Source organism: Nesoenas mayeri (genome assembly GCF_963082525.1).
Source record: "Nesoenas mayeri genome assembly, chromosome: 1".
In the NCBI taxonomy this organism is placed as follows: domain Eukaryota; kingdom Metazoa; phylum Chordata; class Aves; order Columbiformes; family Columbidae; genus Nesoenas; species Nesoenas mayeri.
The window spans coordinates 69,266,798-69,285,212 of NC_137541.1; the positions used below are offsets into that span (position 1 = coordinate 69,266,798).

The following is an 18,415-nucleotide window of genomic DNA, read 5'->3' on the forward strand; positions in this document are numbered from 1 at the left end:
GCATGAAAGACATGGATCACTTACTCTTTCTTCTGAAGATATAACACCAAATCCCGTTTTCCCCCCTGTCCTTTTTTTAACGATATCAATGGACTGAACACTGATCTGACATAAGAGGTCAACTCTATTTCTGTATGATTCTTTAACTTTTTCCTGAAGAGCTCCTGTCATATTATAGCTGGCATATCATATCCTTTTTGCTTATGCATACTTCTGGCTAAAAAGGCCTAATTCAAAGTGCCCCAGACAACAAAAAATGGAAACATGACATCAGAGCTTAGCAACAAAAAGCAGGCTCCGTTCCTCCCACCTTACAGGAACCCCTGTATTGTTATCTTTTGTTGCAAAATCAAGGAGCATACCCACTCACTAGAGGCTACAGAGGACCTGCACAGATACATGGGCTAGCTTTTTATAAGGTACCAGATACAGTTTGGCTGATATTGCACTGGTCTGATGCGATACGCAAAGATGCTGGTCTATGTGTATAATTGCACTGGTCTATGTGTATAATCGCACTGTAAAACCTGACTTTATATAAAATAAATCCATTAAGTAAAGAATATTTTTTTTTTTTCTAGAAACATGTTAAGTGCCCTAGAGGAAAATGCAGTTCTAGTGGCTCACCAGGTGTTGCAGTCCTTAGTCACTGTCTCTCCTTTGGCATATTCTCTTCCATTGTGAAAACATGGGCATCTCTCAGGAGCAACACACTTGTTTTCATGTCGCACCTAAGTAAAGCACACAGTTTGTCAGGATGCAGGTCTGTTGGTATGTGCCAGTACACTGAAGAGTAAGCACAAGAATATGTGGATAAAGAATAAAGGAAAGGGTACAGAAAATGGTTCAAGACTACGTAAGGTATGAAAGGTATAACATTGCTAATATTTATTCCCGTTAACATAAATAAAGTTATGGATATATAAAGCATATTCTTGTTTCAGGGGCTGAACACCAGTTTAGGCTGCTGGGAAAATAAATTATAGAAGAACTTCATGATGAGAAAGTTCAATTTGATCAAAACCAGGATAGCTAACCTGAATATAGAGAGAGCAGATGTGCTTCTTACACACAACAAACTGAAGAATGAGCTACCAGAAAAGCAAAGCAGTATAGGGCTCTGCTGGGCTAAAACCTGAAAGATGATCAGTGAGGAGGAGCTGAGGAGCTGCCATGCCAGAAGATTCTCTTGTCACAGACAACACCTGTTCCCCCATCTCCCCCCTACTCCTCCCCTCCCCCCAAAAAAAAGCCCATCCCCCTGTCAGCTCACCTCTGAAAATTGCAGTGATCACTAATACTTTTGCAAAAACCTACTTATTACCTAGAAACCAGGATAAATATCAGTCCACTTGAGACACTATTCTATTCTCACAGGCACTGTGGCTAGGAAATAGGTCATTATGTTCTATCTACATTTTTTTCTTTTTCCATTTTATCTTACTGACCTTAGTTTCTCTTTCAATAAAAACAAACCATTTGTCCCATATAAAAAAAATATAATGTTAGACTATTTAATTTTTCCATTATTTTTATCTGTTTTGTTTTTGTTTTCTGTGATTATTCTCTTTCCAATTTGAAGACAGCCAGTTTTAAAGAATTAAACAAAACCAAGGCTGGTTATGCTGTTTTTCACTTGGATGTCATTCTGCAAAAGCCAGAGGTAGGTTTCGCTCTTGCTTCATGGAATACCAAAATGAAAAGCCCTTCTCTTCGTTCTCATTCAAAAGTCACAAAATATCACTTTCCCACTTTAAACTGTTTCTGTAAAATCATTATTTTTTTTTTTTTAACCATTAAATACTGGCCAACAAGATCAATGTGGTCAGAATGCCAGGTTAATTAAGTAGAATAGCTTTGTCTTTTCCTCTGAGGAGCTAGAACTGCCACAGGGAACTACTAATAAAAAGGATTTCAGAGCCTGGAAACCCTTCATTCATATGCAGCTCCACGTGCTCTGTGGCGTATGGAGCACTATGTTATGCCAAATATACTTATGCCTATAGAAGATGGAAAAGAAGAAATACTTTTCTAGATGATAGAGCTGGGGCTCTGCCTCTGACTCAGTCTCCACAAAGGACAAGGAAAAAACAGGCCATAGAAGACCATATGTTTCCAAGGGTGTTTAATTACTTCCTTTCTGGTGGCATTTAGGAAAAAAAGCAATACATGACTTCACGCAATATGGCTGTATTTCTGATTTTTCCACAGTCCTCAACAACATAGGTCACCACTAGCCTCTGGATACAACACTTGGGATTAGATATGTGGTTAGTAAAAGGAGGATTAGGACCTCTTCTACTTGCACTCTCATACATTGACATAAAGGTAGTCACAGCCTATCCCCAATTCTTAAAACTGAATAGACTGGTATTAATATTTCTGTCACAAACATGGTCACCATGAAGCTACAGTGCAGCAACTGTTAACCTATTGACAAAGAGGGAAGACTACCTTGTTTGAGCACTGCAGAGTGGGTGGTTGGGATTTAGAAAGCCAAATCTAAATACCCAAAGTGGAATTTGACCAGAAGAATAACTATGTCTGCTGCAAAACTCAGTGGATGATGACATTGTTACTATTAACACACAATCTAATGGTCATACTGATACCACATCCAAAAGCTGTTATATCTGGCAGTCCAATGTCATGTTGTGTTACAAATCTACTGAGCACAGTATCATAAGGTACTACTGGGCTAGTGGCATTATTCTCAAACAGCTGGATTTTCTATGGAATCTCTCAATCCATCAATAGATAGCATTTTATAGAGGAGATCTAACAGTCCTGAGTGCCTGAGGTGGTGGGAGGCATGAGTGTTGGGCAGGCAACCACACAAAAAGACACAGGATGGTAATGAGAACAGCTGCTGTTCACACCATCTCATATCCACATGATGATGTTCCTGAGGTTATAAATGGTTGACTAGCTGATGAAGTGACACCCTACTTAGGGTTCTGACAGAAACGTCCATGGTTTCCTTGCTCTCTCTTATTACTTGTTAAGCCTTGACAAATCTTGCAAAAGGAAGGACAATATTACAGATTTCAGAACCCTTAAGATTCTTCTCCATTAATTTTAATCTCTCTTGGTCAACACAATTTTGATGAATATCTCATTGTCAAGGAAAGCTCAGATTTCCACTCTGTTCCTCCGGTACACCTCAGGGTTTCAGCAGAAAGTCAGCCAAAGGTATAAAGGAATAAGAGATTAAGGAAAGGAAGTGGGTCAGATTAGAACCCTATAGCTGATATGTTTTAATTAAAACAGCCCGGCACCATTTCTGTGCAGACAAAGTCAAGAACACGTTAGGACAGACCACTCAAAATGTGCTGGTTTTACATTTAACTTTTCTTTCTTACGTTAGCTGTATGCTTCTTATGTTTGTTTTATGAAGCGCTGTCCTTGGGCAGATACACATACAAGAAAACTGGCACCTACCTTCTCATGAAGACTGTCTCATGTTGTTACATAGGATAGATAAGCCTACACTGAAGAATATACAACAGGGCTAGCAGGAAAATCAAAATAGCACTCTATTAAGTTCCTGATGAAAACAAAAGAAAATGCCCTTTCAAACTTCGCCAATTAAAATATTTTTTATTATTTTTTTCCTACTAATATATCATAGTTTTATTTCAGCAGCTAGAATACGATAAAATGTTTCATTTTATGTCTAAACTTTAATTTTTATTCCATTGTTGGAAACTGAAAAAAATACATTTTATAGTGTTGGAGTGTCTGGATTTTATGCTTTCTGATTGTTCTGCTCCTCTTTTTCCCCAGAAAGGTGGTTAACACTCCATTTGTATATTTATTAATATTTTCCAAGGGGAAAAACCTGGAGTGCCATAAACTAATCTGAGAAAGCATATTTTCCCCACACTTCTGCACATATGTTATGATTTATCTTTTCTGCTTTGCAAAAGGGTGACAAGTATGGAAAATTTCTCACCCTCCAGATGATCAAAGACCAAAAAAAAAAAGAATAATCACTTTTCGTTACATATTGAACAATTTTATTTTCAAGAAATGAAAATAATGTAAAATATTAAGTCAAGAGGAACTGGAGAACTTATTTTTCAGTTGAAATAAATCAGCTTTCATCTGCATTTCCTGATTGGGGAAATAATCAATTAATTGGCAATTTCTCACCCCAGCAAACTTTCTGATTGAAATCTAGCCAACTGCTGCATCATGTTCTTGAATAATCCTCAATTTTTAAAAAAATTTTTTTGTATATAAATTCAAAATTGGCAAGCAACTTGTGCATACAGATTTCAGGCTATGCATTGCTCTGTTTAAGACTGGCAACTCTGCAAACTGATCTGTAAACATCTCTTCATATCTGTATGGATAACATTGCACTTAATCCAATATTGAATGTATAATGCTTGCAAATTGTACCAGAGAGTTGTTTACGTAAACTACATGTCTTTGTTTGTTTTGTTTTGTTTTGTTTTTTTCTGATGGTTTGAACCATTTTAGAGAAGCAGAATGATTTTTTATTTTTGCTAATAAGTTATCCATGACCTTTCATAATTTGTATATGTTACTGTACTGCAAAAGAAAAAGAAATCTTCACTAAAATGGCATAAGTTCTTCTAGAGATGATAAGTGCAACTATTTATTCCTATAAACATTCATGAATCTGTTACTTCCCGCAGACATTCCTAAAACAGTAGCTCAACTCCATGAGTGCTTGTAATTTAAACAGGATTACAGAACACTAAGGGAGATTGACCAGTAAAAGAAATAGTAATATCTTTTTCCAGTCCCTTTACTGCTCAGCTCTGTTGGTACAAATCTGGAAAACACAAACTTTGTGACTCTGAAGTGCATTCCCTCAGTGTGCCCAGAGTCTTTAAGGCAGAAAGGGTTAGGATGGAAAGGAGAAACTCACCACCACCCTGAACCTTTTCATCTTGGGCAAACAATACTGGGGGCATAAAGCCGCATTGCAGAATGCAGAAATAAGGAAAAAGTTTTCCCCAGACCATCCTGGTTAGGTACCTGTTGGAGACCAGGAGGAAACTGCTCTTTGGCAGTAAGCTGGCAGGTCCCATGGAGCCACACACCAGGAGTCAAACCCATGGCCAAGGGCACCCACATAATGAACGAACCGACCTTGATCCTGCCTTTTTTCATGGCCATGGTTACTACAAAGCCATCTATATACTGGTTACTCTCATCGGGGCTTTGGGAAATGCAAATCTCGCCGATTTTATTCCCTGCCAGACAGGAAGCAAATGAGAACAAGCAATTATAGCCCGAGTTTACTGGAATATTGAACCATACCGCCACCTTGTGGAAAAAGAGCATATATTACTAGTTTAAAAAAAAAAAAAATTAAAAAGGCAAACAACCAACAACAACAAAAAAACTCGGGACTGTTTTTTTTTTTCAAAACTCCGACAAACTATCTTGTCGAATTCAGTGGCATATTTCACCGCTGCAGAGTCAACTGGAGTTTCCAGTTCCAGAATGACAGGGACTCTTTCTCCTCACAAGAATTTTATGAAACAATTGCTTGAATGACAGTTCAAGCCCACAAAAAAGGAATATGAAATTCTATACTAAATGTGAAGGTTGATTACGAGGAAGTTGACTTTGGGGGTTTGAGGGCTTTTTTGCACCCCATTTTCTTTTCTGTTGAGTAGTTATCATTTTTTTTTCCATTGTTATCTCTACAATGTACTGTTACCACACCTTGGACTGAAACTAAATCTCAAGCCCCATCACCAAATCAAAGAGGTCTGATTGTTATGTGCAGAGAAAGACTTGTTCTCACTGGAGCTTGTGAAATTTTACAAGTACATAAACTTCTGTAAGTTTACTTAGCACACTATTGTTTAGGAATATTCTCTAAAAACTGAAATGTGAAAAGAAACAACACTTGTTTTAAAATTGTTGTGAAAATTTGCTCCACATTGATACAGATGCCTTAAAATTATGTTCTATATTTTTCACTTCAGAGCTACAAGATACTTCACAAGCCGGAGAGTTTGTCTACGGCTGTCATTTTATTCTGCAGTATCATCTATTTACATAAATACGTATTTATCAGCAAAATATGGTAGCAAAATTTAAAAGTACATGAATATTAATGCTAGAAATGACTGTGTTATGATAATTTGTTTGTTTGTTTCTAGTAAGACAATGGAAGGAATTTTGAGGGAGAAAACACCTATATTTGTATGGAAGCAGAAAAAACAAACAAACAAACAAACAAAAAAACCAACACATCTTTATAAAAGTACACGTTTCCACATAAAGTTAATTTATTTTCTAAATGGAATTTGAACTAGTAGATTAAGTCAATTCATCAGAGCTGAAGCCTAGACAAAAACATGCATGTCTATACTAGAAGTAGTAATCCGCACCTTTATTTGCTAACAATGTCCAGTGCATATTAATATAAGCCTGAACCTTGAGTAGGTATAAAAGTGTAAAAAAAAAAAACCAAAAGTTATCTTCTGTATTTCTAGAACTCCTGAGTTACAGCATTTGAAAACCTCTTGCTTTACTATATGCCCCTCTGAGTCAGGAAACTGCACCAGAACATCTCAAAGTACCGCAAATATCAATTGTAGAGTATTTTAGCCCCCAAACAAAATAAAGACACAGCCTTAACTCTCTTTTTCCAGCATCTATCAGGTATTTTCATCTGCATTTCATACACTGAACTTAACAAACTTCTTAATCCCAGCAGTTTTCTGGGACAGACAACTCGATAGTACCGTTTACTTCATAAAAGGTGTACCATGTGCTCCACCTCTATTCTATTCATGTGACACCTAGGACTACACCCCCAGCCCCCAGTAAGATCTTGTGCACAACTCTTCACCTGCCTAGAGTGTTGCACAGCCCTGAATGCTGATGCTTTTTTCTATTGCTTGGAGAATAACAGCAGCAATCTGCTCTCTATTCTACTCCATCTGCTTTTTTTCAGGGCCCTGAAGTGATATTGAATTCACAGTCACTGACCTAGCAAATAACTATTTGCTCTATGTAAAAACGACTAAACCAATGATTAAATCTGAAGGTTGCAGGGGAACATAACCCTGGACTCCAGAAAGCATTTTACCAGTGAAAAAAGCATGCTCAGCACAGCAGCTGCAATTCCAGGACACCCTCTGGCATCATCTTAGCAATTTTCATATCCCACGTTCCTTCTCATGGTGAACCCTCAGTTTGCTACAACACACAGGAAGGCAGCAGCAGAGATGAAGATTTGACAAGAAGGCAATTAGTATCAGCAGGAAGCTTTGGCTGGATGTGGGGTGGGTATTTAAGGTGTTGGTGCCTAAGTACTTCTGTCTCACTGACTAGGGAAGCCCAGCAACACTGAGAGGAGTTTGGGAGGAGAGCTTAAGGAAGACATAAATTGATCTTTAAAAGTAGGGTTTGACTTTTTGATTATCAGTTATTATTACAAGCTAAAATTCATCTTCTATGCAGATATGCTAACATACATATTTTAAAACAGCCACAGTTTGGCAGAACCAGTACTTCACAGCCACCTATTTCCAAGCTGAAAGAAGCCTGCTAGCAGGAAAAAATGAGGGCAAGAAAACAAAAAGGAGCCTTCTTACCATCCCTTTCGGACAGAGGCATCCAGATATACAGCCATGGCTGATGCAGTCCAAGTCGTAGTTCTGGCAAGTCTTGGCACACTCCAACCCTTCAGCTCTTGGGTTGTTTGCAGGACAGACAAATCTTTCCATGGGGGATCTGCATGTCAAGCTCCTTTTTACTTTAAAAAATAAATTTACAAAAAACTGAATTAGAACTCAAGTTTTGTTAGCACAGTATTTTTCTAAAGGATGGATCAACATTGTTATTAGAAAAATAGGATATAGAATGGAGCAACACCACTATGCATGTCATTGTAAATGTAAAAGTCTCTGCATCCCAATGAAGTGACCTAATCATAAAAGCATGTATTCTAATAAGGAAGCAAAAGAAGCTACACGATTCAATTCCAGATTGCACTAAGGCAGTGCGCCTGTAGGCAGTGTACTCTACCAATATCAGCATAAAATCCATGTTCTGAGAAGGAACAGCATATTATTGTATTTAGACTCGCAATACGGAGTATAGTTACATGTATGACTGTTAATAACAATGCTTTTAGCTTAAATACAAAGTTTTCAAACTCTTGGAGAACTCAGGTTCTAAAAGAAGAACAGAATTTCCCAAGAAACTTCAGGTTATTATTTCAAGCAATGCTATAAATATGCCTCTCTGAGGTTTTGTAAGTCTTGATGCACTAATATTAGTGCATTACTGTTATAGCAGGAGTTTGGTGAGATATACACCTAGAAGGTTTAACTTGAAGGACTGTGGGGGCCAACTGGTGACACTGTTGCTCATGTCCTACCAAGACCTCTCCCCTATCATAATCCCATAAACTACATCCATGTATAAGTGGTAAACTCAAAAAAACCACCCCAACACTAATGGCCTGTTTTTCAAAGCAGTGCCCAGCTCTGCAAGACAGTTGTCAGTCTCCTGGAGGTTTTATGGTGAGATGCCTGGTGGCTGAAGGTAACACTCAGTGCCTGGCAGAGCTCTAACCTTTAAGCCCCAGAAAGCTTTGTCTATGCCAGAAAGAAGAACTTGCAGCCTGCAAGTCGGAAGCAGAATGTATAAAACTGGCTAGTTACTGATGTTGTGTGATCCTCATATAGCAACTGAGGTCCTCAGATCACCACCAAAGGATGCCTTAACCTCTTCAAATAAGAGAAATTGCCATGGGTAACTATAATTTTGAGAGGTGGGACACAATGAGCCCTGTATCCTCCTATGCAAACATTTTGTTTCTATCATGTAAAAAAAAAAAAAAAAAAAAAAAAAAAAAAAGTTAGAAAAAGATGTACAACATCACCAGCCACTGCAACATCTGGTACTTCTTTCCTCCTCTAGATTACCAAGAGATTGAAGAGAAAAAAAAAAAAAAAAAGAAAAATAAAGAAAAGAAAAATATTAATTTTTTAAAGCATACTAACTTCTGGCAGATGGCCTCTCATCAGTGAAAACATCTGGCAGGAAGGCACCAGGAATTCTGTTTGTACTGCAGTGCATGAAACCATTTTCACAATAGCTAAGAAAAACAAATAGAGCTTACAGTTAACACAGTGACATTTAGCTTTCACTCACGTTATTGTTTGTGGATAGGCCCACAGGGAACTTGTCAGGTGTCAAAATTACACCTCTCTTTGGGGCTGATCTGTTGCTCTCCAATCACTGTGCTTATCAAGCTAAAAAGACAAATCTTCCTTAAAACAGTTACAGTGATATACTAGCATGGTAAACCAACTGTATACTAGCCCTGCCCCACTGAATCCAATGCATCTGCACAGGAATAAAGATGGGCAAGATAATAGCCAAGTCTGCTGTGGAGAGAGGTAAGGGACCACTTAGTGCCTGTAACTTATGACTTTGTGGTAGAGCAGAACAGGAGAAGACACTGTTCCCAAAACTGGGCTTGCCAGGAGCTGCCCAGCAATTACATTTGTACTCTCCGTGTACCGCTACTCAATTTAACAATTAGAAATGCTTTTTAATATTTGTATCTTTGATAGAGGTAATTAGGTTTTAATATTTAAGAAATGTAGTGCAGGACATTAGAGTGACATTTTAAAAGCTTTCGAAGTAGCTGTTGTCAGTAATTAAACTCCACTTCAAACTGTCAGGAACTGTTCATGGAACAGGGCTTAGTCCTTTTTTCAGACTAAGATGGAATTTGAAATTATATAGATAGAGATGCAACAGTAAAATCTGACCATTTGGTTTGTTGGAGACAAAATCTTACCCTCTTTTAAATTAGTTTTAGTGGAGTTAAAAGAACTGAGGAACTGAACTGGTTAACCACTTGGGCTATCCAAAAATTTCTGAGTCACAGCATGTAGGGATGAGTTATGAACACTGCGCTTACCACATGGTGTAATGATCTGAAAAGACGTCCTCTGGCTGGAAAATCTCACCATCATAGTAACAAGAGCAGTGGGACTTTGGCACGCACTCCTCACGCTCGTCCAGGTAGTGCCCGGGGGGACAGTAGCATCCTTCCACACAGAGTTCATCACAGTCCTCATCAGGGTAGGACAAAGATCTGCAGGTCTGGTTGCAGGGCATCCCACACTGCTGGTACACTTGGCCTTCAGGACAGGTCATTGCTGTTGAATAATGTGCACATCAGGGAGACTGACATTTGACCCAAAGCCAATTAAAAGCAAAGCTGCCTAAACCAGGCTGGGAAACTGGGAATTAAAATGTTTTTACGCAATTTACTCATTGGTGAAGGCCTGTATTACACTCTTTCTCCTTTACTCCATAGCACCAGGGAAGTCTAGCACACTGTTTATATATACACACAAACAAAACCTTACTACGTGCAGTTTCAAATAAATGCTGGGATTATATTGCAACACCTGCAATGAAAATCCGAACAGGAAATTTCATTCAGAACAAAAACCACTGTCCAACCTCTGTTATTCCTTGAATCTACAAATTAGGAGAGTTACAATTGTCGTGTACACATTTACACTTCCTTTGCAATATGGTTAGACACAATTTGGTCAAAATAAGCAGAAATGTAAGTTTCTGCCTTGATAAGCAGGTGCTGCAACAATTTAAAGCCTCACATTCCAGAAGCTCTCAGTAATTTATGTGGAAACACGTGCAAATAAGTCATTGGTACTAACGATTTTTTAAGATGAATTCATTTTTATGGAGACCTAAATGTGGCCTTTTGACTCATTTAACTTCTTTTTTTATAAAGCTTCCCTGTTGCTCTACAGCTCTGATTTTGAGGCAACCTCCTCGGTATTCATCAGCATCGGCACTAGGTGGCAGCTATGACAACACATTTCAGAAGACGAGAAAATAAGAACTATCAAGGGCTTTAAACAGGCCACCTGACAACTAGGATTTACAAAACCTGTTGGTTGTAGCAACATCCCAAAGCAAACGGCCAGAGTTGTAAGGTGATGAGGTAGGATGTTCAGTGGAGTGAATGAAGCAGCTGCAAATAAAGTTGGCACGTTCGTACTGTGCTAAAACCAAAATCAAGAGGTCAGAGAGAAGTCTTCCTCTTGTCATCCCTGCAGTGATCCCATAATCCATACCCACTCCCCTGTGAGCACACACCACTGGGAACTGTAACAGCAATGGCAGTAAAAGAAAATCTATAGTAAGGTTACAGCCCTACAGCCTCACACAGCTGCTAGCAGAGCTGAACTAATACTGAGGCTAACAAAACAAGGCCTACATTAGACAACCAATGTCTAATGCTTACCATCACAAAATTATTCTGAAATGAATAATTACTTCTACTTACTGAAGGGGGACAAGGCTGCACCAGCATCTCCTCAGCTTCTATTGAGGCACCTGAAGTGGAGCATAAGCCCCTAATTTGAGGATCCAGCCCAGAGGCATCTAAGGTGACTTGAAGCCTTCTTTTGACCAAAGAACTCCCAAGTTTGGGACTTTTGTCCGAACTGCTTAATATACCTTTTACAACACAGCCCAAGAAATTTATGTGTACTCATCAACACAGTAAGTAAAGTAAATACCTCCTAATTCAGAAATAAATATATTATATATTCACTCACAATTGTAGGAGCCTTTGGTAACTATTCACAGAACAGTCCTTCTGATTTACATAAACACAATCTTTACAGTAAATCAAATACTGAACCAACACAGCCCATGGTCACGAACCATTTAAAAGCAACTTTCATCACCGAAGGCTCATGCAAGCAGGATGACCATGAAGCCTCAGCCAAAACTATGATTTGCTACCCTGGAACCTCTCAAAATAAGTAGCTGGTTTGGCACCTTCCAGGTGGGCACACCAGTTCACTAGAGTTTCAAGATTCAGAAAGGACAGCATAACAGCCCAACAACCTACCCTACTTTCTAGTCAATGGTAACAGTCCTTGCCCATGGGGACAAGTTTGCAGTGCATCCTTTTTTTTAGACAAAGTTTTGTAACTCATCTTACCTGCCCATGTACTTCTTAAGATTTTAGAAACGTCCCACATTTTTCCAGCTACACTGCCCAATGCCATGTTCACAGTCCCAATCCTCTGCTCCATCACCTCTCATCAACATCTGTTTTTAACAGCAAAAGGCAAGACAACTGACCTGGGAGGTAACTGTTGTCTGTACACTTTGTAATACACTGTCACACAAATAAATCTCTTTCGTTATTGACAGGAAAATTAGAGGAAAAGGCAAGGTGCATCTAGTCTCTACAGATGTCTGCTATAAAACTGAAACAGCTCAATGCTGTGCTTCGAAGTTCAGCCTGTCTCAGGGATAAGATGGGAAACAGTGAGAAAGCATTGGAAAAACGTGTATTCACCACATAGTTCATTCAGCTTCTTGTGGGTGGGTTTTCAACCCAGAGTGAAAGGAGTATAAATCCTGACCAGTTTCTCAGAAAGTGTAAGGTGAAAACGCAATCACACCTAGGTCACAGGCTCTGACTGAAGATGCACCCTGTCAGGACTACATTTAACACATCTGATCAACCAGGACCATCCAGCATACCAAGCCCCACCATGCGATGTAGCCATCCTCAAATGCTGCTCAGAGCCTGCCCTTAATTCCCTACTCCACTCCTGGATCCATCCCATACAATTCCTCCCTCTGAAGCTATGCAAAAACAATAAACTATCCCACCATCACCACTTTAAGGAAAACAGTGGGCTTATCAGCAGGTCCTAAAACCTGAAGAAAGATCTAGGGACCTGTTGACTGAGTCCCTTTTGTCACAAAACAATATATACATCTATATATACACACACACAAAACATGGAATCATAGAATCATTTAGGTTGCAAAAGACCTTTAAGATCATCAAGCCCAACAATTGACCTAACACTGTCAAGTCCCCCACTAAACCACGTCCCTAAGCACCGAATCTATGTGTCTTTTAAACACGTCCAGGAATGTTGACTCAGCCACTTCCCTGGGTAGCCTGATCCAATGCTTGACAAACCTTTCTATGAAGAAATTTTTCCTAATATCCAATCTTAATCTCCCCTGGTGCAATTTGAAGCCATTTCCTCTTGTCCTATCACTTGCTACTTGAGAGAAGAGAGCAACACCCTTCATGCTACAACTCCTTTCAGGTAGTTGTAGACAGTGGTAAGGTCTCCCCTCAGCCTCCTTTTCTCCAGGATAAACAGACCCAGTTCCCTCAGCTGCTTCTCATAAGACTTGTGCTCCAGACCCCTCACTAGCTTCACTGCCCTTCTCTGAACTGTCTCCTAGACCTCAATGTCTTTCTTGTAGTGAGGAGGCCAAAACTGAACACATGATTTGAGGTGAGACCTCACCAGCACCGAGTAGAGGGGGGTAATCACCTTCCTAGTCCTGCTGGCCACACTATTCCTGATACAAGCCAGGATATTGTTGGTCTTTTTGGCCACCTGGGCACACTGCTGGCTCATGTTCAGCTGGCTGTTGACCAACACCCCCAGGTCATTTTCTGCCAGGCAGCTTTACAACCACTTTTCCCCAAGCCTGTAGCATTGCATGGAGTTGCTGTGACCCAAGTGCAGGACCAAGCACTTGATCTTGTTGAACCTCATAAAATTGTCCTCGGTCCATTGATTCAGCCAATCCAGATCCCTCTGTAGACCCTTCCCAACCCTCCAGCAGAACAACACTCCCACACAACTTCATGTTGTCTGCAAACTTATTGCAGGTGCACTCAATCCCCTCATCCAGATCATTGAGATTAAACAGAACTGGTCCCAATACTGAGCTCCGAGGAACACCACTCATGATCAGCCACCAAATGGATTTGACTCTGTTCACCACAACTCTTTGGGCCCAGCCATCTAGCCCTTTTTTTTTTTTTCTATACATATGCATGAGAGAGACAGCCCTTCTCAGTGTGGCCTATAGCCTCCTTCCACACAGCATGAAGGGATTTGCACTGTTGTTTATTCACAGTGGGCTGCAGGGGTAGGAGTCAGCTCTTAAACAAACAAACTGTAACTAAAATACTTCCAAGGAAATGAGAGATGAATGTGCTTGTTAGCTTGACATGCAGCAGAAATGCTGTGCTACGCTAATGACCTACCTCCCTGCCACTTATCCGCTTCAAATCAAGCAAACCAGTTCTGTCAAGTCATTTCCCAAGAAACTGAATCTCTGTTGACCAAGGCAGGAGTAGAGCAGTTGTTCAATGTACTGGGCCATCAGCACAAATTACGCAACCTGCACTTTCACATCTCGAGCCCATTAAAAGAGGAATTGTTCTCCTTCATGTGACAGTAGATGTCTGGGGCATCAGGATTATTTAATGGGGGCTGATGGATCTGCAATCAGGGAAATCGTCACTTTATGAGAGCATAAAACGCTCTGTAATGCACAGAGAGGAGGAAGCAGCTCTGCACTATTAAAGATTAATTGTGTAAATTGACTTGTTCAATTACAGAAAGAACGATGGTGCATTATCACTGCTCTTTCTTTCAGCCTCCAGACCTGCACATTTTTAAAAGGATTTTTATTACATTACTGTTCCACTATCTGAGCATTTACATAAATTAGGTAAAATATTATGAAACCATGCAGCAGTTTAACATAAACTGGTTTTCTTCTCATTTGCAGTAAATACTCTCCAGCCTGCAGAATCTGTAGTCACTGACCTTACAGGTACAGTTCCTACTGGGTGGAAGGCCAGTGACCTCTCTTTCTCTCTCTCTTCAAATTTCTACACGGTCAGTTTATAAATGGTTTTCCCACAACCTTTTTGGGAAGAAGTACCAGAACTGATCTAGGGGGCTGCTAAGCACACTTTTTTTTTGCCAAAATTTTTGATTGTCTTCTTTCCTTAATAGCAAAGTTGCTCAGGAAAATGGAAAAGTATCCAATTCACAAATATTAATGGGTGCTCCATCAAAATTCCATTGCAATGGTTTTTTTTTTCTACCACATTGACCTAATAGACAAAGAAAATAAATAAAATATATTGGCTTCTGCTCCAGCTTCTTCACAGTTACAGAATCACAGAATCACAGAATGTTAGGGATTGGAAGGGACCTCAAAAGATCATCTAGTCCAATCCTCCTGCCAGAGCAGGAACACCTAGATGAGATTACACAGGAAAGCGTCCAGGCAGGTCTTGAATGCCTCCAGAGTAGGAGACTCCACAACCTCCCTGGGCAGCCTGTTCCAGTGCTCTGTCACCCTCACTGAGAAGAAGTTTCTTCTCAAATTTAAGTGGAACCTTTTCTGTTCCAGTTTGTACCCATTACCCCTTGTCCTATCACTGGTTGTCACCGAGAAGAGCCTGGCTCCATCCTCATGACACTCACCCTTTATACATCTGTAAGCACTAATGAGGTCACCCCTTAGTCTCCTCCAAGCTGAAGAAACCCAGCTCCCTCAGCCTTTCCTCATAAGGGAGATGCTCCACTCCCTTCATCATCATTGTTGCCCTACACTGGACTTCCTCCAGCAGCTCCCTGTCCATCCTCTTGCAACTCTTGCAGTTAGTAGAACTACATTCACCCATGAGCTGAATAGTGTACATGAAATCTGACATAGATCTCAGACCTCTGCATTGACAGGGTGGTAATCAAACTGCTAAGAGAGAGCGATGCCACAGAGATTGTGGGATGTCCATCCTTGGAGATATTCAAAACTTTTGTGGGGAAGACCCAGGGATTCTGCAGTAAGTTAGCTCTTCTATGAGCAGGGATTGTACCAGAAGACTGCCAGAGGTCCCTTCTGATATAATATTGTCTGTAGTTCTATGATTCTATTCTATGATACCATTTGACCAAGTACGTGCCTTTGTGCTTCCTCTGTACCCTAAACTTTGGCTAAAGTCAGGAGTCACTGATGAAGTCAGGAGCTGGGAAGCTTGGGCCTCAAAAGAAGGAGGTACCAAAAAAAGCAATTCATACATTACTACAAATCACTTGGAGATTTCTACTCTGGGATACTTACAAAGTGTTCAGGTGGGTAGCTGAAACTTAAACACAGCTGAAAATGGAAATCCAGCCAAAAGCTCTGCTGAGGTATGCCATATGACTGCTTCTCTCCTCCAGTGCTGAGCAGTCTCTGTGAACAGTTTTTGCACCCTTGCTAGAGTAGAAGATATACTCTCTCATAATTTTCCATAAGAAATATTGGGCACCTTGCAGAAACCATCTCATTCTAGATTTCTCATCTGACACTGCCAAGAAATTTCTTTGAGATAAGGAAAATCAGTGGGTTTTAGTAGCATTTCACTTACGGCAGAAGTCAGGTTCTCTCCACTGGACCAGGATGCTCTTCCTAGCACAAGCTGCTGCATAATTAGCAATAGCAGAGCACAGACAATCCTTGCCATTGGAGCAGGAGCAAACATCAAAGCGGCAGTTCTTCACATAGGGAGGGGGACTGACTTCATGGTGACAGGGTTCAAAGGCAGAAGACATCAGAATTGAGCAGGAGTCCTCAGCGTATTTGGCTGAAAAAAAGAGAAAAATTACATACTTGCACTGAAGCAGTCAGTGGCTTTTGAGAAAAGCTAGAAGAGCCACAGTAAGCATTTTCTTTTGTAAAATAATTCCAAAACACACAGGAGATTAAATACGATCAAGTAGTCATATAAAGCATCATAGCTCATAGGTCAGGAGCTCCACTGAAAGAATAATGTTTCGCTAGTGAAACAAATTAAGGAAAAGCAATGCTTTTATATTCTGTTACTACTATTTCTGGTGCTGTAATTCCTTTTACAGGGCCTTTGCTTTCTGCTGCTTTTTATATTTGCAAAATTAAACCTCCTAGGATGCACTATGCTTACAAAACTACAGTGCCTGCTCTGACCTATGCCCATAAAATTTTCTGTGCACTTGCTCCTCCCAGAAATCAGAGCTTGCTGTAACACCTGGGACAATAAATTTGCTCTGAGAATTTCTTCACATGTCCAACGAGGACAGCCAAGCAATATGGAGGGAAAGAGGAAGGCTGTCTGTTGGGATGCAATAAAAGAAGGAAGACAAGGGATCAGAAGAAGTCTATAAGGTGTAAGGACAGAAGGGTAAAGAAGATAGGTGTTTTGTCCACCCAGAGGATAGACAGAGTATTGCTATTACTTGTAAGAGTGGCACAAGTTTGTGTGATAGTCTAACTCTGAATGTGGCCCAAACTGAACAACAACATGATCCCATATAGCTGAATTGTTTTCAGTTTTCACAAAATGTTACATTTTCCTCAGAAACCCCGCATCAATGTGCTGGCTTTGGCTGCAACAGAGTTAATTTTCTTCATAGTAGCTGGTGTGGGGGCTACGTTTTAGTTTTGTTCTGCGGACAGTGCTGGTGATACAGAAATGTTTTTGCTGTTGCTGAGCAGTGCTTACACAGACCCAGGGCTTTTTCTGCTTCTCACTGCACCCCACAAGTGGGTGAACTGGGGGTGCACAAGAAGCTGGGAGGGGACACAGCTGGCACAACTGGCCCCAGCTGACCAAAGGGATATTGCATACCATATGACATCATGCTCAGCATATAAAGCTAGGAGAAGAAGAAGGAAGGGGAGGGCTTTTGGAGTTACGGCGTTTGTACTCCCAAGTAACCATTACATGTGATGAAGCCCCGCTGACCTGGAGATGGTTGAACACTTGCCTGCCCATGGGAAGCAGTGAATGAATTCCTTGTTTTGCTTTGCTTGTGTGTGCAGCTTTTTGCTTTACCTCTTACTCTGTCTTTATCTCAGCCCATGAGGTTTCTCATTTTTACCCTTCTAAATCTCTCCTTCATCCCACTAGTATGGAGTGAGCAAGTGGCTGCATGGTGCTTAGTTGTTGGCTGGGGTTAAACCATGACAATCAGTCAGTGACTCTCTGCTTCTTTGTGAGTCTTTTTGCATGTGTTCGTGTTGTTGTTGGTTTTGTTTTTAATATTGCTGTGTAAAATGGAAGATCACAGTTTGCTGCACATGGTAATTTTGGATGGAATTCATTACCTAAACGAGGATTGAGATTGCAGGGGTCACTGTCTTGTTTTGACAAGTCTTGGCAGTCTGCATTGAGCTTCCAGGAGTTTCCAAAGTCTTCCAGAAGAGTTTCCACCATGCCAGAAGGTGTAAGAAAATCGTCCCCTTGGTTACCATTGTAATTGCCACATAGCCCACACATCCTTTCAGAATAGACTGGAGACAGCTAAAGGACACAACATTAACCAGGTCATCCTTCAGAATAGGTCACCACTGTATTACAAGATTTTCTAAAGAATGAACCATACACAATTTAACAATCAAGAAAACTCTCAAATACACATTAAAATATTATAGACAGTTTCATTGTACTACATTTTCAAACTTCTAATACAAATGCTATTCCTAGTAGCAGCAGTACAATTTTTGCACAGTACACTGATAATTTCAGATGGTAACTGAA

General features: G+C 40.2%; 1 protein-coding gene across 1 annotated transcript in view; it reads right to left on the minus strand.

Annotated features, from left to right (window-relative positions):
• Positions 1-18,415, minus strand: part of VWF (von Willebrand factor) — a gene marked incomplete at its 3' end in the record, with an annotated part of 145,307 nt that overhangs the window by 89,162 nt on the left and 37,730 nt on the right. Inside the window, exons 14-19 of the mRNA XM_080343088.1 lie at positions 17,983-18,178; positions 16,268-16,483; positions 9,941-10,181; positions 9,012-9,106; positions 7,596-7,756; positions 628-731 (exon numbers count right to left, since the gene is read on the minus strand). Coding sequence (XP_080199214.1) covers positions 628-731; positions 7,596-7,756; positions 9,012-9,106; positions 9,941-10,181; positions 16,268-16,483; positions 17,983-18,178 — 1,013 coding nt within the window. The remainder of the gene's footprint in view (positions 1-627; positions 732-7,595; positions 7,757-9,011; positions 9,107-9,940; positions 10,182-16,267; positions 16,484-17,982; positions 18,179-18,415) is intronic.